We start from the raw sequence: 16,242 nt of genomic DNA on the forward strand, positions 1-16,242 counted from the left end.
TTTTAATAATAATAATAAAAATAAAACTTAAATTTTGCTACATTTTTAAAAAAACAAAACCCAATGCTTTTTTTTCCTCAAAAAGCTATACTTCTTGAAAACATTGGAGCTGTTGCAAGAGCTGCACAGACCATTTTTGGTTAGCTGTTGGATAGGCAATTTGTACTGCACAGAGCAGAGTGCTGCAGCAGCGCTGAGGACATGGAAGTTGAGCGTACAGTAGCGCTGCCATGTACTTGAAAGAGTTTTTATTAATAGAGAGTTTTGCAGCCTGAAGGAACTAACTAAAGTGCTGTCAGACTGTCTCCAAATGCTTTGCAGATAACATACTGTACGGCCATTCACCCTCAGCACACAGCTTTGTTAACATGCAACTGTACAAAATCTTTGTTTTTTTTTTTTAAAGTAACAGGAATGCATCTGGGATATGGAAAAATCTAGCACTGCTCTGTCTGCCTGTGTACGGAATGCTTTATGTACAGTTTAAAAAAAACCCACAATTTTTATGAAAGAAAGTCTAATAAATGCCAGTGAACTCAGCATTACTAAACTCCAGTTCAGAACAACACAGGAAATAATGGTGCAGTTACTATGATCTAATTACAGCGGAATTCCCTTGGAAAAGAATTTGACTTATGAATTTCTTTTCATTCCAATCCAATCAGTGTTTTTGAAACTCTAGGTGAGTTAGTGGGACACTTAGATGGTGCTAGATTTTAAAAATTAAAATAAGATACTGGTGTTAGAAGAAGCCTAACAAATACATGGTTGTGATTAGTTTCTATTAAAAAGACAATAGAGAGTGTGTTTTCTAAGCTAAGATACAAACTCGCAGTGAAAACCAAACACACACACACACAAGCCACAAACCCCCAAAAGGTATATTCATATATTGCAAAATAGGAAATTACAGATTAATTTTCCATTTAGTAAATTAGCCCACAGCAGAACTCGTACCTCTTAAGCTGCATTTTATGTCTCTCTCTTCTGCAGAAAAACTATCTGCATTAGGAAATTCCTACATGTTTAATTCTATTGTATTTGGAAAAATACAATTTATTCTTAGAAAAATAAGTACCATATAAGGTTAGATCAGAGCACAGCATGGAAGAATGCCTGACGAGTCTTATGTATTCAGACTTTTACATGCATTTAAAAGGCTGGATTTCAAGGTCTTAAAACAAGCTACTGAAACTGCAGTGACAGTTTCCCACACTACTTCACGGACATCCACATTTGAGACTGGCAAAGTCCAACATAAATACTAGTAATCTGGTTAGGATCTGAAACTGCAGCCCTCGTGTTGGGATTTTCCGCATTTGCAGACACTGAACAGAAAGGAGTGGATGATGACAAAAATCCCCTTTCTCAGAAGTCTGCATTCCCAGAACAAACCATAACAGACGATACGCTGCTAAACCAGGATTAGCAAACTTGAATTGACTTCAGGAAGATGAAGGATTTTTGCTCCATGCAGAGCACTGCAAACAGGTATCTCCTCAGAGATCCTTCTTTTTAAAAAGGTGATTGTGATGTTGGTATCCCAATTTTTGCAGGGTAGCCTATGGCAGCTATGCATATACACCCCTCCAAAAAGCAACCTGGGTGCCAGCCCCCTCCACCTTATGGAATTTGAACCTTCAGCTCACTACCAGTGTGCCATAACCACCAAAGCTTTCTGGAAAACGAGCTAGAGATGAAGATGGAAGGGAATTTGCTACCTCTCCTCTCGGTGCCAGATTATTGTGCAATTAGCAGTGAAAACCACACGCAGCAGCAGCAGCAGCAGCAGCTGTGCAATACTGAGCTGCTGGTTGCTCAAGTTGTTGCTTCAAGGCCTGAAGATGACGTCTGTATTCTGCAGCACCAAATTAGATGGGATTTCAGTGGTCTGGATTTGCCTGAAAGTTGCTGCCTGTATCTCGGTTTTTAACAGCAACGGAGCAGGCAATGGAAGCACTTTGTGGGTGGAAAAGTTCCTGGTCAGAAATCCCTCCCTTACCTTTAGCCACTGTTCCGCCTGCTCTTTGCTCTGCACTGCCAGAACCAGGGCATCCGCTCCTTGGTGCGAGATTTTCAGCTCATGCTTCTTCTTTTTGCTGTCTTTGGGAATGTACGTGATACTGCAGTCATTCAGGAGCAGCTCCATCTGGGGCTGCTGGTCCTTGGAACTTTTGTAACACTAAATAAATGGAAGGAAAGTTCAAAAGTTAGATATCACCTTTCTGAACATTGGGGGACAGCTGTTGTTATATAGAAATGCTATTTTTAAATTTTTAATATTTTTCAAGCACCCCTTTACCACATACCACAGAGTTCAGCCAATGTCAGCTTTGCATTTCTCCCTCTCATCCCCTCTGTAAAGCAAAATTACTTCCAGACTGACATTAATAGACATCTTTTATTGCAGGACAGGTACAACATATGGAGAGCATTAAGCTTCTTCATCGTTATGACTCAACCTTGACCCTGACCAGGTAGGAAGAGGGTGATTTAGGGTATCTGTTCACATGTAGCAGCAGAATAAACTTGTACAGTTAATGACTTTAAAGCCCAGATATTTACCCTGCCCTCCAGCAACAGCTTAGCATATCAAGACAAATCTATACATCAGTGCCTACAGCCTGCAGTTACAAAGACACTGGCACACACCTTACCTCAAGAAAAAGAACAGCTACGTAAGTAAAAAAAATTGTCACAGTGTGGAAAGGGGGCAAAGTCCCACTTTTTCAGCTAATGCAGTTTAATAATCACTGCACAAAACTGCATTAATCTCCATGTTAGTTTACTTTGTAAGCTCCTGGCTAAAACTATATGACATATGCGATGTTTTTTCCCCTCAGTATTAAATGCTGTCAATGAAGAGCCATTTCATGCTGGATCACTGATGACCTGCTCTATGTTTGAACTGGTGATCTAAAGATGAAGGGTTCCACATTACATCACTTGTCCTATAGTCCCAGTCCCTATTCCCACCTTCCAACACATCGGTACAGCTGAGGTTCCTAAAGCTGTCACAGTGCCATACTACAGAACAACGTTTAACTGCGCATATGAATGTCCAGTTATTTTATATACTTATGTAAATTGGGCTTTCACTCATACAAATAAGCATGAAGGCTAAAAAGGCATCTGATGATGAAGGATGTATCTGGTAATAAAGATGACTAATTAGTATATGCATACACAGAATAGCTGAGTATAAATATGAACAGAGAAAAGCACATGAACTTTTGCACGTCTGCAGCAGTATTCATGTCATGATGCAACTGTCAGGAAGACAGTAGCTGTTAAAAATATGTTATAAACACCACAACTTAGGCTGAGCAAATATGGCCACTCTAAACCAGCCTCTGCAAATCACTCATGATCCTCCCTCCCTCTCCAAAGCCCATTAACTCAAAGTTTCTCTAGCTTTGTCACACATTTTAAGTTTGTAACATTAAAAAAATATTAAGTTTTCATACTATGAAATCTTAAAAACATACAACATTAGTCTCTTCAAGAAGCCATAAACAGCATAAATTCCCTTTATATTAATTTAAATATTTTATATATAATTATACATTACTAAAACTTAAGTATTTACATATTAAAGGACTTTAAGTGAAAAACAATTCCCTATTAAAAGTTATTTCTAATGTCTAACTCTAAGTAAAATATTTTGGGTTTATGATGACAGCTGCATTTATAATACAAGCAATTACAAATCCCTAAGAACATAGATTTGTTTTACTTGCATATCTCATATGTTAAATGTCTAAGTCCTCCTTCAAACAATAAACCAATCTTGTGTAACTTGGTCGTTAGACTCCTATTGTGATTTTTATTTTCTTAATCCCCATTACAGAATTACTGAAAGGCAATCCCTATAAGGAAAAAAAAACCCAGCTTTTCAGACCACACATGTGGCTAAAGGAAATGAAAATAGAAAAAATAACATATTTCTATACAGAACAACAAACATAATTGTAGAAGACATATTGTGTGATTTCAGAGAAAAATCCGTTTCTTTCCCTCTTTCTTTCTTTTCTTCAAGCTGTTACCAGACGGTCCTGAAATCTGATATGATCCTGATATATGGTGATAAAAATGTGGACTAAGGATAATAGGACTGTAACAATATAATAGAAACTGAATCAGAATCAACATTCTTTTCAACATTTAAATAGAGGAGGATACAAAAATTAAATCCTCAGTAACCACTGAAAACTAGCAAATTCATTCCAACTATATTTTCAGAAACCTCTTACCTCTATTTCATGTACTTCTATTTCATAGCCTGTTATTTCCTATACTGCCATAAGCACAATGTACTTGGAAAGTGAACACACCTAAGCTACGTGTACCGGTGTAGAATAATGAGGTTCTACAGAAGATGTTCTATCACCTGTTAATCAGCTTTTAATGTTTGGGATATTGCAGTAATTATTAGTCACGTAATTAGTTACAACTGTTGGAAGCACCAGACAGGAAGGCAGGGAGTGCCCAACTTATTTATTACTGTAAGCATTAGTTCGCTTATAATGACACAGAAATAAGCATTTCCCTCAATTAGGCTCTCTTTTCAGAAACTAAAAAGACATCTATGAGCAGATAATTTACTAACTTATCAGATCTTTTACTGGTGCCTCCAATCAGAAAGAAACATAACAGATTTGCTTAAGGAACAAATACATCCACTTGTTTCTTTCCTTTCTATTATGCAGCTGTGCATCATGTGAATACTGCATCTGTAATTACCGCAGAACAGATGGCAAAGGTTTAGTTTAAAGTGTATACATTACCACGGCATATGCTGCCAAGTGAATTCTCAGTCTAACAAGGGACTCTTCTCTCCAGCGGTCTGATCCAACAGTTCATACGCAAAGCTCCCTATAAGATTTTTTTGTCCGCAGGGAATGAAAGATTGGATTTACAGTTTCAGCAATTTTTTTTTCCAAATGAAATACATTAGAAGATAATAGGCCAGACTTTCTTTCCAATATCAGGGAACTGCCTGGGTTTAAGTTTAAGTGCAATAAAAATCAAAGTTCGAAGTGGCTAAATGATACACTTATAATTTCAGTGCTTCTCTGCTTCTTGGGTAAATCATGACTGAACTCTTTGGTAAGGTTACTGTAGACTTGGCCACTGTCTGTAGAACATATTCCAAAAACCAGATTCCTGTAAAAATAAATGTATCATCTAAAAGGTACAAAGAAAATATAGCTAGATAAAAATAAAAATTACCAGTAGTTTGTTTTCTTTGATAACACACAGTAGTTTGGTCCATTGCCCAAATCGTTTTTTCCTAAGAAGGAAGGCACAGATTTTGGCATCCTTCACCAGATCCATAGAGGCTTCCTCGGAAGGCCACTGATGTCTCATTTTCTTCCCCTTTCCATCCTCCTCCTCTTCGTCATAGGATTCATAAGAGCTGCTCATAGCATCTGAGTCATAATCTTTAAGAAAAGCGTAAAAGTGTCAAGTTAAAACATTTAGCCATGAAGCACACTGAAATAACTGAAAATCTCAACAGGGTTCATTTTTAAGTTAAGGCTTTTGAAAGTCAGCCATGAACAAATTACTGTTTCATTGCTTAGTAGTATCAATACATTAAGTTAATTGAAGAAGAGATGCTGTTCCATTATAAAACTTTATAGAAGACCCATACTGACACCTTGGGAATTTTAATGGAAAGAATAAGCTGGGAATACATAGCTAAAAGTAGTGTTTTATTATCTTCAAAATACTGTTTAGCAGATACCTTCATCTTTTGTAATTCTTTTACAGAGTGTCGTGGTTTAACCCCAGCCAGCAACTAAGCACCACGCAGCCGCTCACTCACTCCCCCCATCCAGTGGGATGGGGGAGAAAATCAGGAAAAGAAGTAAAACTCCTGGGTTGAGATAAGAACGGTTTAATAGAACAGAAAAGAAGAAACTAATAATGATAATGATAACACTAATAAAATGCCAACAGTAGTAATAAAAGGATTGGAATGTACAAATGATGCGCAGGGCAATTGCTCACCACCCGCCGACCAACACCCAGCCAGTCCCCGAGCGGCGAATCCCTGCCCCCCCCTTCCCAGTTCCTAAACTAGATGGGACGTCCCATGGTATGGAATACACCGTTGGGCAGTTTGGGTCAGGTGCCCTGGCTGGGCATGAGAAGCTGAAAAATCCTTGACTATAGTCTAAACACTACTGAGCAACAACTGAAAACATCAGTGTTATCAACATTCTTCTCATACTGAACTCAAAACACAGCACTGTACCAGCTACTAGGAAGACAGTTAACTCTATCCCAGCTGAAACCAGGACACAGAGAAACATCTTCACCTTGTCCTATTGCATAATGCAAAATGTAGGCACAGAAATGTCAATATTAGTACAGCATATCAAGAAACAAACACTGAATATGACAAAGTACACAAAAGTACATTATGGGGCACTACCTACCTATCATAACACTTCATATAATTCTCAAATACAGCACCTGCACTGATACAATTAACGCTGAATAGACAATGCTGTTCCTTGAACTACAGATTCTGCTGGAGTTAAAGGCATTCTGCAAAAAAAATGTTTTGTTATGTGCTTTTAGCCTGAACAGCTTAATCTTGCTCCAAGTTTGGTGATGGAATGGCAGGATTCCTTTTTAATTAAACAATCTTTGTTCAGGCCTTGCCTTTTCAACAATGCAGTCCACTCTAGCAGTCCCCTCAACTACAAAACTAATTTGCCATTATCACAGAACCCTCTCTTCCACCATCCATATTTATTTGTTTAGGTGGGTATGTGTCTGTGTGTGTATATATATATATATATATATATATATATATATATATAAAGCCCTTCAGATAACAACACCTGAAGGCATGCCTGTTATCCACTGGCATATGCTCCCATGGAGGAAAATTGATGGGAATATTTTTAACAGCTGAAATTTCATCTAAACATTTCAAGTAGGCTTTGATACATTTTTAGGCCAGAAGGTGGAAGAAAATCTCTCATTTGCCTTAGCTAGGTATTTAGGACACAGTTGGGATGTGGGAAGGAGACCTGGGACAACTGGGAAGAGGACAAGGGAATGGATTGCTGGAAAGCTCATTCTACATCAGTTTCTCTCTACGTGCATAGTCAGAATGGGATATACCCAGACCTCACGTCTCTGAATCAAGACTAGAGACTCTGATTTGATTTGTGTTTTCACAGAAGTGTACAAAACAGTGTATCTTCATTCCAAAGTGAAATGAAGATAAAATTTGAAGCTCTGGAAACTTTTTTTTTTTTTTTAATTGAATTCCCATCTTCTGGTCAATTCTGCTATGGAGTGTTTGGTTTGGGGCAGCTCCATATGGGCAAGTGGTAAAAGCCTCAGATGATTATCAATGGGAAAACACTACAATTTTTCACTTGCTTTACAAAAATCAAGAGACAGATGGAAGAACTTAGGGTAGATGTTTAAACTGACAGATTTGGAAACATTTATTCCAGAGTATTTATTTTTGCATATTTGTTTAAAAGAATGTGTAAGATCTGGTAGAAGTTGCCGCTTCATCCATCTCTTCCTCCTTCCTCCCCATGAAGCAGGAAAAAAGCCTAAACAAAAACCCACCAAAACCAGAACCAAAACAAAACATTCCCCAGCCCTGACCTCCTTTTGGAGTGGCTGTCCACAAACTTTCACATAGAAACGTCAGGAAGTGCTTGAGAGATCATCGACCAGTCTCAAACACACAGTAGCATGCCAGCCTGTTCGAAGCAAAGGCAGAATGAGTCGTGTGGTGTTACCGAATATGAAGATGTGAGGTCTAGTCGTGAAATCAGCATCTTCAAGAAGGCCTTCTCCCAAAGGCACAGGTTAAGGCACAAGCTGCCATAACCTAAAGTTGCTATCTCTCTGGGAACTTCATCTTTAACTCCTGCCTTTCCCTTTTCAAAACAGTAATACTTAGGTGCCCATAACCTCCTCATCCCTTCTTTGAATTTAGTAGTGATCTTTGTTGCAACTACACCACTGTCATAATGTTCACCTTGATGTTTGCTGCCTTTCTACAAAACTCCTTTACCTCTTTTGTGATTTTGTTCTAGTTTTGGCAATAATATTACCCTGAAACTTACATTTTTTTGAGGTGAGAAGCAGAAGCAAGAAGTCACTGCTCATATATCGAGATATGGAAATACTACTCTGGTAGCATTTTTCTGTTTAATTACTAATGAGATTTTTCCTCCAAAATTAAGAAACCACTTTTTCAATGTAAGAGTGTCTGGGGGTTAATTTTCATCAGATCAACTTGAAGCATGACTGTACAGGAGGGACACTCCTTAAATGCAGTCCTCCCAAGAGAGTGGAGCTGGGTCATTTTTCTACCCTCTGAGTCCATACTGAAGAAGCGATGTTTGTATGACAGAGTCAAAGACTTTTCTGTCAGAGGAAGGTCTATCAAATATGCCTTTCCCATCTGCATTTTTAAGTGCATCAGTCAAAAGGATGCAAAAACTAAATGTGTTTTAACACATGGTTTTTCCTTCCTCTTTAGGACATGATTTAACTTTTTCATATTGCAGAAAAGAAGGTTTCGCCTTGGATAAAATTATTGCTTGTCTCTTTGCCATATATCAAAAAGCTGGTTTTCTTCTTACCGTAAACCCCATGCAGCAATCTCGCCTTCCTTTCAGCAAAGTTACTGGGTTAAATCATTGCTTTTTCCTCACAACAGTGAATCTTATGATTTTTTTTCTTACAGCAAGTTTTACCGGTTTCTAAAAAAAATTACTGTAGGAAGTGCTGATTAAGACTTCAAAGTAGAGGCTGAAATTCTGCATGTCAAATATCCTACAGGTACTTCCTATGAGGCTCACAAGCAGTGCAAGTGCAGATTCCACGTTAGCTGTAAGTTGTATGATCAGCAGAGAGACTCTGCACAGCAGCTGCAGGTTCATCCAAATCTCAGTTTACAGGAGGCTGAAAGCCAACAGGAGCTTCTGAGGCTCCCACCCTCACACAGGCTAACGGGATCTCTGGGGACCTGTTGCCATATCCTGCCCACGAACTACTCCTCATGGTTTTCTTCTCCTTGGTTTGTGGGACTCTTGGCCAGAAGAAGAGTTTGCTCTGTGACTCACACCAGGAAGGATGGCCACCTTGGAGTACGACTCATATCATCTGGGCCGAAACTTTGCTGCTCTGTGCCACATCTCGCTTCTATTCTTTGTTTCTCCAAACTGCTGTATCACATCCAGAACAAGGCTTTCAGGCTCTGAGACACAAACTAGCATGTGCAGAAAAAGTGGAAAATACCTCTCCAAAATAAAGTGGGTTTATTAAGTCTACTAAAGTCTCAGAGACTTAGGACGCACTGATACAACATGTTCCGAAGCTGCTAATCTACCTTTTTTTGCATCTTCTGCATTTTCTGATTATTCTAGCTTCTTTTGACATTGGCTTTTCACCCTTATCTTCACCAAAATTTTCCACTGTTAAGGGGTGAAAATCACAATGGACTTTCACAGTATTTGTAATAATGTATTCCAAAGATTAGCCTGTAATAATTTAGGCATATTGTACAGATCAGTAGCTTTTAATAAAGAGAAAGAGTTCTCAGACAAGGCATACACCATCTTATTTTCATCTACATGCAAGTGTTTGTTTACAAACAGATAACAGGGGCTTGGGAAAGTTACGGATATTTCGTTTTCATAACCTACATTCTGCAATTTTCTTCAGTTCCTTTTTGCCTTTGCAGGTAGGACACATGATATGAGCCTTATGAGGCTTCTAATGTAAGCCTCCTTGCTATTAATGATATCACAAAAATATTCCATAGGAATATTTACTTAAGATAATGATATCTAGCCCAACAGTTGTTTAGCAGTTTATTCTTACACTTCTTATACTTTCAGCGCTTCTTTGTTATGGTCTTCTCCATCTCAAACAGTTTGAACAGCTAAGGTTACATCTTCGGTTAATACACTGCTTTAGTGGCTTATTTTAATTACCACACAACTGGATTTAGTGGAAGTTTTGCTTGAGTAGAGATATATTACTAATGTCATATTGAATTTAAAAGCAAATTTATTACCAATGAAGAGCGGAATCTTTTAAGACAAATTAAAAGAGATGATAAGGAGTTCAGGACATAAGAAAATACAGCAAAATCACAGCAAGTGAGATGATAAGTTACACTAACGGAGCTTTAAATGTCTGGATATATATATAATTAAATCATGGAATTATTAATGAACTTTTAAGGCTTATATCCTAAATATTTTTGTGGATTTGGGTGGTTAAGTACAGTAAGAATTCAGTTTCGTATTTTGTCTTCTTTTTCCCTAGGTGATCCTTTAGCAGTGCTATTAATATTTGTATTATTAATATTTTTCTGCCTGAGCATGGCTGTTGTTTAATGACAAAACACAAATCGCGGTTCACTGGATTACAGGGTGTAGCAGGACCACCCTGCAGCATTTCAAGGGAGGAAATGAAGAGAGGAGTGATTCTGCTACTCTGTTAAGACTATGTTCCTTCATTTGCTTTACGGTATATGAAACTCTTACCTTGAATTTCTTAGGTAAATTAAGAGCTGCCAGATAACCTCAGTTCATGCAGTGTACAAATGCATAATTAATGTTCTAAGGTAACTCTTGTGCATGTTTTAAGAACAGAGATATCATTTTATTCATTCGTTCTGGTTCAAATAATAAAAATGGCTATAAAATGGGGGAAGACATGCCTTTAATCTTTGGGCCATAGAAAATAATGATTAATGATAAATCAGCCACACACAAGTAATAAATTACCCCAGCCAATAAAAAAGCAGCAAAAAGGAAAACCTTTGCAATTTTTTGGTACATAATGTCCTGTTGACTGACCCTGTGTAAATGCTCACAGCAGTCATTTCAGCGTTTCATCAGCGTGCTCTCAGCATAGCTCCACTTAAGTCAATAGGTCTTTGGATAAGTATTTGGACATGAGAAAGAGCATTTGTGTGTTGCTGCAGAATGACGTTCTGGTGGTCAGTTAGGAGGCAGCCCTCTGCCTTTTGCACTAAACAAGTAGTCACAAAAATACTGTCATGTGCATCAAACATGGCTTTTGGGAGCCAGTATGACTGATTTATCCCTTTCCATAATGTGTCACCAAAATGCTGCAAACCACACCTTTTCAATAATTCCTTTCTTCTTTTGTCTACTTTAGCAAGTAATTCAGTGCAGTAGAAGCATACCAGTAGATCTGCAGATCAGCACCAGTTTCTAAGACCTCTACATTTACAGTATCGCCAGTGTAGAGAGGTTTACTCTGGATGATACTTAACTCTGGACTCCTGGTCCAATGCCCCACCACGTTCATGGTTCAAAGCTGTCCAAAAGACCAGTGGCCGATTTGGACCGTCTATCTTCAATAGCAGCTGAAACACGTTTATGCACACCTAACTTAAGCTCCAGGTTTAGTTTCCTGTAAAGGGAGCCTGGTTTGTGCACACCAAAACAGTTCTGCAAACCAAACCAATGCATGGCAAGTGAGGATAACCAGAGCCAGACCCAAACGGTCAAAGCCATGCTTACAACACAGCACTAATAGAGATGTAGCTGTCAAATACTAAAAAAGTTGAAGGACACTGGAATTACCAATTGCTCAGAAAGTGATCTGGAAATATATTACTTACTGGAAGTGATATACTCAGGAGCCTTCCCAGGACTAAGTGGCACTGCCTCTTCGTAATAGCCTTCAGGAAGAGAAGATGTTGGTAATGGTGGAGGCCCATTATCTGGTGGCTAAATAGAGAAAAAAAACCAAAAAATGATTACATACCAACAAGGTGTTGAATTAAACACGGTCAGAACATCTGCTCATCATCAGTGCTAATGTTACCAGCCTTATAAACCCAATGGCTGCTCCTGTGACTATTTCTTATGTTAACCATCTCTAAAGGTAAGGCTCTGGAGGGGTGAATTAGATGTTGTCCTTTGAATAAGGTGTGTTCTGCAGGTTAGCATCTTTTAGAAGGGAAACAAGCCTAAATCTCAAGTTCCTCATATGTTGTTATAATTAAACAATAATAAGTAGAGGTTGACATTTGAAGCAATAGGGTCACTTAATTATGCTTCATAACATAATGATAAATTTTTAAATGTACCATTATTGTCAGGAACTTTACCTCCACTAATGATAAGGAAGTAGAACCTTGCATGTCCTTCAGCTGAATCCTTTGGGGATATAAACACAGTAGGATCCTACTTGCCATTGTTAAGGATGCAAAATCAAGATAACAGCGACATTAAAAGATCTTTCTACAACAGCATTAAGTGATAAAAATGTTGAAAAGATATAGTTCTCTAAGAACTAGAAATCTAAAGAGTCTATGTAGGAAAGAGATTTGTGTGTGTGGACCATTTTACAGAGTTAAGGCTTATTTATTAGTATTTTACACCTAAATTAATTCCTATTACAGCAGGAAACAACAGTTTGGTTGGACAGGTTAGAAAAGTTAAATAGCCTGGGATGGCAGAGATCAAGGACATATAATTTAGAACATATTTTCACGATGCATTTTGTTTTTCAAATCAATTCTTAATCGGACATTAATTTTTAAAATGCTATTTCTACATAGTGAAAACTGAGCTACAACCAATGAAAAGTTTGGAACATCAAGAAACTATTATATGATAAAATAAATATTTCAAATACCAGGTCAAATTCTAAAATGCTTCTTTTCTAAATATAAACCTGTTTTAAATTTAAAACTGATCAACTGCTGGTATGTTGATATAGTAACAAAGTAAATTTAGTACTCTGTGACTTCTTCCATATGACTTTACTGTTCTATTTCTTTAACAAGTACCAAAACAACTGTATTTTATAGAATTCATTCATACTGGCCGCAGGTTTTTAGTTCCATATTTTCATATTAGAGAAAATACTGAAGTCTTTTTCCAACACTAGTGGTTTATTGTATGATTACAAAAATGTAACTTGTAAGCAGAGTCTCATTTCTCCCATAACATTTTTCCAATACCTCTTTCTCTTTTTTCAGGTAATGAAAGAGATGTAATGGTGTTTGTCTGCTTTGGACTGATCCAGTCTAAACTTGGGGAACAGAGATACTGAAGTAAGAAACTAGTCAGGGTGGGCTTTGCTCATGGTCACATACAGATGCTTCTGGACTGCAACGCAGGTGGGCTGAACAGTCTAGCAGAGGCATAGAGTCTTCTTCCACATAATACAGCTGAAGCCACAGCGACTAGACTTCTCTTTTGCTATAGACCTAAAGTCACCTGGCAGGAACCCCAGCTTTAATAACATAAGTGGCATTAGCTGTAATGAAATTACTTCTGCGGGCACTTTCAGGGCTGGATTCATCTTTGCATATTTCAAAGCTAGACATCTCCAAATCTCAATACTGATTACACATCTACGCCAGACACCTAATTCTTAACAACATCGGCAAGACGAGTCCCACCCTTAGTGCGCTCTGTAGTTAAATTCGTATCGAGTAGGGTATTCCTCCTTGGAGGCAAGTGCTTGTGTATTCCCAATGTGCAGGAAGGCAAGGAGCTAGCGACTAAACCTGCCCTTCAGCTCATCCAGCACTGAATTCCCTTTGTGCACCAAGTAAAATCAGAAAATTCCTCACAAACAATGAACTGATTCGTGCCTGAACACAGAAATTCTTGGTCAGATTGAGATTTACACCAATATTACTTCTATATCAAATGATATAGCCAACTTCATATGTCACAGTCAATTACAGATAAGAGATGGCAATTACTGTTATCTACAATGTGAACCAAATGAGTTTTCCTCACAGACCAGCTTCGCTGGAGAAATTATCTGTCAAAGAAGCAAAATAATGAAAAAAATATGACTTTTAGCATAGTATCCCTGTAATTCCGCTGAAAAAAAGCCCCATATTGCAAATCTGCACATCATCACAAAATAAACGAGTCTTTCAAGGTTAGCTGCTGCTGTGCAACAGGCATAAGGGACATTAAAAAATATTATATGTTAATATTGGAAAATTGACAGCAATTATGAATTTTGCCCTACACACCTGCACACATCAGCTTTGTGTGGCCTGAACTGCTAGACACAATAGGGGGAACTGCCTCCAAAGAGTTTGTATTTTCTCCCTTCACGCAGGTGGGCAGAGCCTTGCTCAAGTGAGTTGGGGTCAAGGTTTGTTCCTGGGGCAGTGTTGATTCATACCACCCCTTTCATTAGACAGATATATTAATATCTTGGTCTAGCCTTAAACTACTTTTCCCATCAGGTGTATACACAATACATGAAATTCCTATCATTATTAAACCTAATTCACCCAGGAAATACCTGTCCCAAGGGTCATGCCAATTTTGACTTGACACAGCACTGAGGCTTCAAAGCTATCTTTTATCCAGAAACAAGTCAGAGGTTCCAATAAAGATCGGGGCGGGGGGCAGGGGGGAATCCTTGTTTTTAGACAAAATGTTATTCAGAAAGAAAGAAAAAAGGAAATGAAACACAAATGGTGCTTGTCTGAATTTGACCCTGCTGGAGCACCAGTTACTTCATACAGCTGGGGCGGGCTGGGCTTTGCAGCCAACGTCAACACAGATGGAATCCATTGCTGAATTAACCAGGCCCTCCTCTCTGAAATGCATTTTGCAGTGCTTGCCATAACAAAGTTGAAAACAATTATAAAAAAGATTTAAAAAAAAAAATTACGAAAAACAGAAACATCCGACATGAAATACTTTCTGATTAGAGCAAGGCTGCTTTAATATTGAAAGAAAATCCAACAACAATTATTTAAATACAAAGTAAATCTGTTTAAATACAAAATATAAATATCTCACTCAAATCTGTACCACAAACAACTACGTCTTTTGGGAGCTATGGAATATGTAAGAGTTTGAGCATCAAGAAATGCAAAAAGTACATCTGAGGATTCTGGCATTACATACTAATATTTACAGTGCTTTAATTTTTTTTACTATTGCTAGTTGTATTGTTTAATTCTTTTAACCTGGCAATTTTTAGTGGAGGAATTTTGGTGAAGTTATGAATTATGAACTGAAGTAATTCTTGATTCAATAACTTTTCATTATTTTGCCTGAAAAATAAAAAGGCCTAAAAACCCACAGAACTATTTACATATTCTGTTAAAGGATTAACCCTCAAAAAAACCCTAGAACATCTGTAGTTTGAGTGGTATCAGGAGGAAAGACCTGGCAACCTGCAAAGAAGGCATTAGCACGAATTTCTACTTTTTTTTTTTTTTTACGACAGGCAACAGGGAAGAAAACTAGAGAATGCTGCCTTTCAAGACAAATAACCTTGCTCAATCACAGGAATAAGAACTGAGTTAGAAAAAAATTACCATTATTTTTATGTCACTGGAGTAAAAGGGACAAAGATGAGTGAGATATTGTTGCGCAGAGTAATACCAGTAATACTGAAACAATACTGATGAAGGCGTTTGTCAGGTGCTGGGTGTGAAGCAAAAGGAGAGATGCTTTACGTGAAACCAAGAAGGGGAGGGGATGATAATTACACTACAGAGTTGAGATCTCTGAAGACGTTAAAGACTGGACTGTGCACGGGATGCCCAACTCCAGTTTACAGGAAGGATTGTTGAAAGAAAAAAGTATCTCCAAATAATAAGCAATATTTACCTGGATAATAAAACACATTATTCTACTGGACACCATGAAACAGACTTAGGGGAAATATTAAATTTATGTCATATTATGGTCTTCCCCCTCACCTGCTCCTCTGTGTTCCACAGACCACAAATGAACTCTTTCCTTCTTTATCCTAGGAGATAAATTACTTTGTTTCCCCCTCCTGCCCAAGGGTACCTAGCAAGTTAGACAGTAACTTTTTTTTTAGGGGTAGTCTGGCTGATATCCGCTGACGATATGGAAGTATACAGTGTGGAAAGCAGTATGAAAGACAGAGGAAAATAAATGTCATTGTACAGGGGCCTGAGGATATAAAATCACTTTACACCCCAATGAAGACTTACACTTTGTAGGAAATAGAAAGAAACACCTCCCTTTATGCAATGATTTAGGACGTGGAGATTTCCAGTGCAAAGCAGTGACTTTAGCAGAGACTGTCAGTGCACCCGTGCTGCAGGCAAAGGCTGCCAGCAATTCAAGGGCCATGCTCGCATGTGTGTTATTAGATCAACCACCAATTCGGATCCAGCCGGACCGTGGAGCCAGCTGCTACGTAACCCCTCAACACTGAAAGCAGCAACATGAGACT

The 16,242-nt window shown here is 38.1% G+C and overlaps 1 protein-coding gene across 3 annotated transcripts in view; it reads right to left on the reverse strand.

Annotated features, from left to right (window-relative positions):
* AFAP1 (actin filament associated protein 1) overlaps window positions 1-16,242 on the reverse strand; it is a 120,700-nt gene that overhangs the window by 35,946 nt on the left and 68,512 nt on the right. For all 3 annotated transcript variants that reach the window (XM_069794316.1, XM_069794331.1, XM_069794325.1), the window contains exons 4-6: window positions 11,657-11,765; window positions 5,233-5,444; window positions 2,003-2,182 (exon numbers count right to left, since the gene is read on the reverse strand). In XM_069794316.1, coding sequence (XP_069650417.1) covers window positions 2,003-2,182; window positions 5,233-5,444; window positions 11,657-11,765 — 501 coding nt within the window. The remainder of the gene's footprint in view (window positions 1-2,002; window positions 2,183-5,232; window positions 5,445-11,656; window positions 11,766-16,242) is intronic.

This window comes from Haliaeetus albicilla, chromosome 1 (assembly GCF_947461875.1).
Source record: "Haliaeetus albicilla chromosome 1, bHalAlb1.1, whole genome shotgun sequence".
Lineage (NCBI taxonomy): Eukaryota > Metazoa > Chordata > Aves > Accipitriformes > Accipitridae > Haliaeetus > Haliaeetus albicilla.